Source organism: Drosophila gunungcola, unplaced genomic scaffold (assembly GCF_025200985.1).
Source record: "Drosophila gunungcola strain Sukarami unplaced genomic scaffold, Dgunungcola_SK_2 000001F, whole genome shotgun sequence".
NCBI lineage: Eukaryota > Metazoa > Arthropoda > Insecta > Diptera > Drosophilidae > Drosophila > Drosophila gunungcola.
Window position 1 is genome coordinate 6,254,353 of NW_026453197.1, and position 9,902 is coordinate 6,264,254.

General features: G+C 43.3%; 1 protein-coding gene across 1 annotated transcript; it reads right to left on the bottom strand.

Moving 5' to 3' along the window:
* Positions 1 to 2,001: 2,001 nt before the first annotated feature.
* LOC128262948 (uncharacterized) lies at positions 2,002 to 7,948 on the bottom strand. The gene has a single exon (XM_052997539.1). The coding sequence runs from the start codon at positions 6,787 to 6,789 to the stop codon at positions 4,132 to 4,134; it is 2,658 nt and encodes an 885-aa protein (XP_052853499.1). The 5' UTR covers positions 6,790 to 7,948; the 3' UTR covers positions 2,002 to 4,131.
* Positions 7,949 to 9,902: the final 1,954 nt, after the last annotated feature.

Below are 9,902 nucleotides of genomic sequence, written 5' to 3' on the forward strand. Positions count from 1 at the left end.
TAAAGGTGTTCTCAAAAAAACATATGAAAAAATGTAAGTCTTAAACAGTATTTAAGTAAATTAATGTTAAAACATTTTAGAGATATAAAGAACCAAACCAATAATGTCTTTAAATTCGAGAATAAATAATAATAATAATAAAAATAATAATATTAATAAATTGCTTATAAATCTAACAATTAAATGAATTAAAAAACACGATTTTGTTTTTTTAGTTCCGCTTTAAAAAGTTTTTTTTGGGATCATATAAACCTGTTAATTTCAGTTTGAATATAATAAATCATATGATTGCGTAAAATTTGTCTGATCCCTTTCAGAAATTACAAAGTCGTCCCAAAATAATAACAGCTAATGAAAATTCAAAAATACACAACATTGAAACTCAGAGCAGCATGCCAAAGTTCTCAATAATTTTGACACGTGTAGGCATATGCTGGCCAAAGTCGTTAAACAGAGAGTGCCGGAAAACGCAGAAATATATGCAGCATAAAAGTGCGACGAGCACCTGACGATGCCACAATGGCGGAGGCTTCATTAGAGATCACCTGGGTGGAACTGGAGGGAAAGAAGACGGTGCGCCCACGTTTTGCATTTTTGGTTATTTGCACAGGCGGCACAACGGCACGTATACGTAATAAAGTTGAACAAATAAAATACACTTTCCTTCGGCGCAGAAAAGTTCTAATTTTTTCCCAACCTACCGCTCTTCATTCGGTTGTTGGCCTGTGTTTTGTTTGGCTTTTGTTGGGCTTCAGTTGCAACCTAAATTTCATTTGAGGCACAAAACTTGTTTAGTTGGCAAACTTTGCGCGTCGTCAATAAGGCTTGGTGGCTAAATCCGCAGTTGAGGGGCCGGAGCAGTTGGTGGAGGGCGGTTAAGCCCAGACAGTTTGGCATGGCCGCACGCCATGATATAATCTGGTGCTAGCCCGCCGTATATATTACGCGCTGCCTAACAACTCCCACCGCTGCCGCCCCACCGCCAGCTCATCGGAGCCACCTCATCTACAAACAGGCGTTCACGGACCGAGGAGGAGGCCACTGGGTCGCTGGGTGCATATTGATGGAGTAGAGGTTGCCTAGATTTTCCCAAAAAAAGGCATCTCCAATTTGCCATGGAAATTGTTTCACCAGATGTAGTTGCTTTTCTACACGTTCGAATACTAAAAGATTGTTGGACTTAAACCTTAAGACTAAAGGCTATTTGTTAAAGTAAACAATAATTTATAAATAAATATAAAAAGTATATAATAAATTTCTTTAAATTTATTTTAAATATTTAAAAATGTAGCATGCCAATAATTTAAGTTGAAATTCCTATACATTTTTCATTTAACCGGAGGGAACTAAAGTAGCAAGATATAAACTTAAGCTTATACTAAAATTTGTCGATAGATATTTAGTGAATTAACTTTTTAAATTAATTTCTTAAATTTTATAAGTACTTTTAAAAACGTTACGGTTTTACTATGCTGCAAAATAAATCTATAATTTTTGAAGCTTAAATAATGTAAATGCAATTAATGGAAAACAAATCTTATGAATATTTGCTATTATATTATATTATGTAATCAATCCTTGGGTTCGTTGTAATCGCCTTAGGGTATTCCATATTCCTCGTTCAAGGACATCATTTTGGCCGCCACCGATTAGCCATATCGATTCAAGCCACACTTTCGGTTTGTCTCTGCATGTGAGGTGAGGTTGGTTTGGGGCTGGGTTGGGGTTGGTATGGGGTTGGGTTGGGTTGGGTTTGAGGTTTAAATGCATAATTGGCGATTAGACGATTGGCCCTAATATGCCAAAGCGCTGCAGCAAGAGAACAACAAGAGAAGCGCAGCAGAGCCAGCTTTGGCTTTAGCCCCAGCTTCGGACAGCATTCGAATGGCCAGCTAATTGGGTCATGTCATCCCCAGCTGTCCCCTGCCCCCCAAAATCCCTCCGTCCATGGAGAATACCTACCTTTGGCTGAAATCTTGGGGTAAAAAGTAATGACAATGGTTTATGTTTTTCGTTTATATATAGATATATATAATGTTATATATATTTCCTTTTTGCTTTGTTGTTCATTCAGTTGCTTTCATGCATTCAATGCCGCCTTTTGTCTGCGGGCTCTCTACTCCCCTCTCCCTCCCTCTTGACTTTCACCCATCTCTCCCTCTCGCTCACTCTCCTTCTCCATAGCTTGTTATGCCGCTCTGTTGATAAGTGTACACATCTATAGACTATATGCTATACGTAGGTTTATATTATACAATACATAATACATAAGTTCAACTTAAATGCTACGGTTTTTTCTTGCTCTTTTTCCACGTTTAAGATTACTTTCGGTTGTGTGTAAGTGTGTGTTTTGTATCTGTGTGTGTGTGTGTGTATGTGTGTGCTTACTGTTTGTTGGGAGTCCTTTGAAGACTACTGCGCTCATTTAGAGGCAAAGAAAAAAGTCTTTGGTTTACCTTAAAAATATTATTTTGTTTGTTTTTCTTCTGCGTTTTGTTTTTGTCGCCTCCTTAAACTCTAGGTCTTAGCACATACGGGCAATTAATATCTTGTGGATACGCTTTAAATCGTTACAAGGACAAACTGACATACGTCTGCATGTACACGTGCATGCCTATGTGTATGCGTGAGTGTGTGTTTGCTTGTGATGTGATGTGTTTCGAGTGTGTGTGTGCGCGCACTTTCAGTACAATTTACATATGCTTATTTACGTATGCATTTGACGAATATTTTCCCTCTGTCTTTACTTTGAATTTCCTCCGATTGGTTTTTTTATATTTGTTTTTCGCCCGCCGACAGGCTTTATTTTGTTAAACGTTTCCTCTTTAGCATGCTCTCTTCTAATTTTATTGGGAAATTTACCAACATTTGATATTGTTTTGTTAAATTTATATATTTTTTGGATAGCAGTAAATCAACATTTCTTCAGAAATTTTCGAGTAAACCGGCTTAGTTTGATTACATGATTATTCGTTTATATTCGAATTGGGCCAACAATTATTTTCTATAAATTCAGTTCAGGGCTATTTATGAAAAGCTGCAGTTGTTGAAAACTAAATGTAAAATGGCGCATTTGATCGGTTTTAAACAAACAACAAACCAAAAAACAACAAAAACAAACTGACAAATAATTTCGAAAATATAAATCCGTTTTGTTCTGTTAATAAAGTTAAAAATATTGCAATTTTTTAAACTTTTCTGAATTTTCTGAAAACGCTGATGAATAGAAACATTATAATGGCCGAATTTAGATTGGAAATGAATTAAGCCATAAATTTAACAAGTTATGGCTAAAACAAAATTGAGAAAATACTAAATACCGCTGATTTACTGCTTTCCTTTTGGATAGACTTTAGCCTGCTTTAGTTTTACATTATTTCACAGCTTCTAACGGGACAAGATTTCAACAATAGTCGGATTCAGAATTGATTTTCTTTGTTTATGAGATATGTAATATATACAGTTACAATGATTTATATAACTTTTAGCAGTTTACCATTTTACTATATATGTGAATGCATAATTTACAAATGTTGAGCCACAATTTTTCTGATTTATGATTATAACTTTGGGAGGTTCTGGGTTCCATTTAACTTCTTTTTGACCGAACAACGAAGAAATTACACACACACATGCACACACATAGTCACATACATAGAAATATATAATTTTTATACATAGATTTAGTTACATTCACATGGTTGCTTTTCCATACACATGTATATTTTTGGAGTATTTTAAATGTTATGCGGGGAGTTGAGAGTTTGCCATGGTATTCAAATAAAGTTTGCTGTACATTTCTTAGTTTAGTTTACGTTTACGTTTATGTTTAGTTAAGTTTAGTTTAGTTTAGTTAGTTGAGTTACTTGCCAAGGAGAGTGTACCTTAGTGTAGTGCAGTTGATTTCGTTTTAGCTTTCTCTTTGCTTTGGGCAATTATTATCTTCATTCGCATTATCTTTTTTGTCAGACACTATCACAAACAGTTCGCTTGCACAATAATCGCTGCTCGCCTAGGACCTCGGAGCTATCTAAGAGTGTTATACCTAAAAGAGCTACCTCCCCATCTTATTTGTTGTGTTAAGTTTAGTCAGTTCTTGGTTTGGTTTCCGGTTGCCCTGCCTCTGCGGGCTTACACATCCGTTCCACATCCTTCCTGGTATCCCTCGTCCGGCGAGTTGCGGCTGCTGCTGATCAGGGCCCTTTTCAGGGCCGTCACGGGCGGCAGGACGGGCACACCGCCCTTCTGCCACACCCGTATCGTCTTGGCGTTGATGGGCTGCCCGTTGGGCAGTATGGAGCAGGAACTGGAGGCGCTGGCGTTCGCCTGGGCGTGGTTGACCGCTGGCGTGGGCGAGCAGCGGGAGCTCCCACTGCCACTTCCTCCCTCGTGCAGTCGAGGCAGTGTGCGGCTGCTGAAGTGCGGACTGCTGCCGGTGGAGCTGCCCTCCCGCTTCTGGTGGTTCAGCGTGGAGGTTAGCTGCTGCTGGAGCTGCTGCAGCGGGTGCATCTGCAGCTGGTGGTTGTGCTGGTGCTCTGCCCCCGGCACCAAAGGCAGGCCGTAATCGTTGGGGTAGCCCGACGAGGAGCCACCCGAGAGATTGGTGGTCACAGTCGAGGCTGTGGAGGTTCCTCCTCCTACTCCTCCTCCTCCACCTCCGCCTCCTCCACCCGTCAGTCCCTGCTGGAGGTGTGACCTTGGAAAGGTCTTGCTGAAATAGTCCGTGGCCGCCGTGCGCTCGTGCAAGTCATACAGCTGCGCGGAATCGATGATGGGCGTCTTGTCCGTATAGCGCTTCATGAAGAGGTCATCCGCAGACGTGGCGCCCACTGGGGCACCGTGCTCCCACAGACCCGAGGGATACAGGGAGTCGCAGCCGTTGGCGCGACTGTACTCCCCACTTCCGCCCACTCCAACGCCACTGATGGGCGGGATCTTGAGATCAGCGAACTCATCGCTCCCAAAGCGCTTGGTGTCATTGATGAGATCGGGATTGTTGCCACCATTACCAGTGGATCCGGTCGGGGATATAAAGCAAGAGGCAGTCGACAGGACACTTCCGTTGTTGTCGTATCCCTGCGTGGAGTAGGGCAGATCGGTTAGCCTCGGCGGTTTCTGCACGGGATTCGCACTGCGCTGGTCGTGCCCCGCATGGGATACTCCTCGTCCGCTGCTCTTCCGCTCCAGACTGCCTCCTTGCACCACGCCGCCATCGATTATGTTGGCCACAGCTCCGTTGGCAATGACCACGCCTCCAATGCTGCCATTCCCCGTGGCCGGCTGCGTCTTGTTCGTGATGGAGTTCTGGTGGTTGACCGATGTGATCACCTCCATGTGGTTGGGGGTCTTGCTGTCGACATACGGCTGCCGTTTGACCCGCAGCAGCAGGCACATGATGACCCCCAGGGCGAAGATAATCAGGGCCACCAGGGCGGCACTCAGGCCCACGATCTGGCCACTACCCAGGGAGGCCATTCCCGCAGCTCGCATGCTCACGTGGAGGGTGAAGTTGGCCTCGGCCATTCCCGCTCGGTTCTCGGCCACACAATAGAACTCGCTGGAGTCCGTCTCCTGGGCGTTGGTCAGCACGAGCCTCGACCTCTTCTCGAATCCTCCCTCCACCTGCTCGAACATGTGCACCCTTTGGTAGGCCGTGAAGGCAGAGTTGTTGGCCAGCAGCCGTCCGTTCCAGTACCAATTGATGTTCGCAGCTGGCACCGCTCTGGCCCGACATGTGATCGAGGCGTTCTCCCCCATGGCGGTCTCAACGTAGTGCGAAATGGGCAGCATCTCGGGTCGGCAGGCGAACTCGTCCACATGAAGATCGGCAAAGCTGCGATCGATTATCCTTTCGGGACCGCCCGAGCAAACGGGAGCCACGGGATACGGTATATTCCGCTGCATCAGCCAGAGTTTCGTGTCCCTCAGGCGGCAGTCGCAGAGCCAGGGATTATCGTGCAGTTCGATGCCATGCAGGCGACTCAAGGTCTCGATGGTCTTGGGCAGAAGCTCGCTCAGTTTGTTCCCGTTCAAGCGGAGCAACGTCAGTCCTTGGAGGCCACCGAAGGCCTGAGCGGAAATGGTCTGGATATCGCAATGCGACAGATCCAATTTGTGCAACGATGGTGTGTTGCCGAAGGCCTGGCCCTCGATTTTGTGTATGTGATTGGAGGCCAGGGTGAGTTCCCGCAGCGAGGAAATGTAGCCGAGGGCCAAACTGGGCACCGTTACCAGCAGATTGTGCGACAAATCCAGCTCCACCAGGTTGGTCAGCCCCTTGAAGGTCTCCCGCTCGATCTCGCCAATCTTGCAGTTCCGCAGATACAGCTTCTGCAGGTTGAGCAGATTGGCACGTATGAACTGCTCGTTGGACAGGGTCTGCAACTTGTTCCCGGACATGTCCAGCACCTGGGTGTTGGGATCGATGTGCTCGGGAATCTGGATCAGATGGCGATCGATGCACTCCACGGTCTGCTTGCCGCCCTTCCATTTGCAGGCGCATACCGTTTGGCAGGTGCTCTGCTGCTGGGCGGGCGGATCCAGGTCGGAGTGGGCGGGGGGAAAGTGCTGGCTGGGGGGCATATAGCCGTCCTCCGTCATTGGCTGACTGTCCGCTATGGAGTAGACTTCGTTCTGGGACGCGGGGGAGGACCTATAGCTCCCGGGGCTGGATGACGAGGAACTGCCTGCTCCTCCGTTCGCGTACAGATGCAGCTGGTTGTAGCGATTGCCCAGGATGATTCCAGCTTGCAGGCTGAGGACCAGGAAAGCCAATCCCCTGATATACATTTTCCTGGTTGTCTTTTAAAGTCTTTTGGTTGAGCGTTCTAGGCTAAGGCCCAGAGTTTGTTTTGAATTAGCAATGTCATGGGTCTTTCAGTTCTACTGTTTATGATATGATATATTTTGTAATTTACACAGAGTTTCATAGATTTATTTTCCGTTCTATTGCTGGATCTTAAAACGGAGCTTGTGATTTATTTTAATTGATGTGTCTTGTGCTGATATGGAAACTTTCACAGTCCTTTCGAGCCAATTTCATTGATTTTAATACATATTTAATTTGTTTTTACAGTTTTTGCTTAACTTTTTTGTGTAACTCAAGGATATGCCATATGTTTCGTTGGGTTGAGCTTTTACTCTTACTTTCGTGCGATTGTATCCGTTCGTTTTCTGGGTTTTCTTTTAATTATGATATGGAAACTTCCTTATAGGTCAAGCGGAAAATTGATTAATTGCCGCCTTGGCCTCACTTGTTGTTGCTGCGGTTTTCGCCAAGATTTTCATGTTTTGCCGTAATTAGCGCTCGGCCAGACCCAGTGTTATTTATAGGGCTAGCTAGCACCCGCACCCGGATCCGCACACACTCACTCACTCGCACTCACTGACTCACTCACACTCGTTTGGATGATAATCGTTTTTACTTTTCGGCCAACGAAATTCGTATTTCTCTTTGCTTTTTTCTATTATTTATTTTCTACGCAATTTTCTTCAGCTCTTCGGGATTTTTCTTTCTTCACGTGCTGCTTTTCACACATATATATATTTATATTATATATATATTTTTTTTTTTAGGATGGTTGGTTTGTTTTGTTGCTTCGGTTAGCGCATTTTGCCACGCAAAGCTTTAATTCGCATCGCGTTTTTTTCGTCGTTTTCGGTTTCGTTTTCGTTTGCGTTTGCCTATCGAGCGAACCTCGGTCCAAGCGATGGGGTTTGATTGCTGATTTTGGAGCGAGGGCAGCGTGGCGAGTTGTGGTCTAGAAACGGATTGCCATTGCACACTTGCAATTGTTTTCACTGCACAAAATAACGGTGGATCCTGGCCACTGGGACTCCCACACACCCGCGCGCACTCTTACACACACGGCACAACAGCAGCGGAAAAAGGCAACCGCTCGGCAGCGTTCGTCGTTAACGTGTGAGTGGAAAATGGTTATTTCTGGCAATGTCTACAGCTTGGACGTCGTTTCGAATCAAAGCCTCGCAGTCGCTTTGTCACTCGTTTCGAGCCGAAGTCGCTTCGGCCGCTCTACTGCCCTTCGGCTCAGCGGGCGAGAGAGAGAAAGAGAGGCAGAGAGCGCAGAAAGCAGTCAGAGAACTTTCCCGTGTGTTGCCCTAACCGATTCGCAACATTCACATGCAACATGTGGGCAACACAGCACTTGGAAAAAAACCATGCGAAATATAATATGAGTTCTGCAAAAAGCCAGACAATTTCTCATGTTAAGTAAAATACCAATTAATTCGATACCCTTGCGTGATGTGAGTCATATATTTGGGCATCTTATACTTATTAAAGATTGCTTTTCAAATATGAATAATATATCCTCTTATATATTGATTTTCCTTATTTGTCCTTAATCACAAAAAAAAAAACATCCAAGACCATGTACCATCGTACTTAAATTTAAAACGTGGATTTGCTTATGAGTTTGCGGGCCGGTTATAAGGATTATATTACGCACGCCACCGTTGTAAAGATTTCAAATGGGCTTCCCGCCGTACAAATAAGGATTTATGTGAAACGAATAAATCGGCGGGTTGAATCATGCGTGGGCAGATCGCATGACATCATTAAAATGAATTTAATTGGGCCGACGTCTATTAAATATCCCTCCTATGTTTTGCTTCCCAAAGTTAGCTGGATTATGAATTGCTGAGAAATTCCAAGAATTTTTTGAGATACTTATATTAGCACTTTGGTGTTCAGAAACATTTAGGAAGACGCTTAGCACTTAAAAAAACGCAGCTTGTAAGGGAAAAGAGCAGTCTTTGAAGGAAATCATTATTATATTCTTCAAACCCAAATAATAATCGTATAATATTTTATTTTAATAATAAGTTTTTTTTAAATTGAAAATTGAAATTTCAGTGTTTCGTATGTCGTTTGCATCCGTTTCCCTAACTTTCTCACTAATAAATACCATTTGCTAACGGTGTACCTAGAAGAGAATAATGTTTACAGCGTTTGAGTGTACTTCGCATGTTTCTAAGTATTTCCCCTTTTTTAATTCCCATTCATCAGGGCCCTCGTCTTCTGCTCTGTCTACAGTCATTCAGCGATCAACCTACTCAGGCATAAAACACCAACAGAAACAGACCCAAAAAAAGTGAAGAAAAGGTAAAGCAAAATCAATACACTGAGAAAAAAAAACAATTGTTTACCTGGTGATTTTAGGTATTTTTTTTTGGCATACGCATATAGTTATTTATGTTTGTGATTTTTTAATTTAATAATTTATTTTCATAATCTCCAATTTTTGATACATTTATTTTTTTAAAAAAATTCTTTTTTCGTAATATTTGATTACCCTTTTATAATGTAAAGTTCCATTTCATTTCAAAATTTTTAAATCATCATGCTTTCTATTTGACTGGAGTTAAAATAACATAATAAAATAATTTGATTGTTAAATTTTTCCCTGTGCTTACCAACAAAAAATTGCTTAGCATGCAGCCGGCAAAGACGAAAAAGTAGCTGAAAAAAAGAGACTTCGCTTTGTTTGGCATTGCTTTGCTTCGCCAGTCGCGAGTGCGGCGTAATTTCAGTATTGACCGAATGAGTCACATCCGCCAGATACGAGATACTCGCAGTCGGGCTCAAATGAATGAATTTGCAGCATGGTGTGCGGAAATTTCACAATGTGATGATTTTATGGCCAGTCGTTCATTCAAGATCGGTTTGCATAGGCCAGAGAAAGAGCTCTCATGTTTGTCGATCTGCTGGGTAAAAACTATCTCCGACTCGTTTAATGATGGCCCAGAACCAGAACCCGGCCGAGAATGTGAATGGGATTGGGTATGGGAATGGGAATGAGAAGAGCTGCAAACTAATTAGCCCGAGGGGCCACAAGTTGAGCTTGAAGTGGAGCCAGAAATTGCGTATAAGTTACTTCACC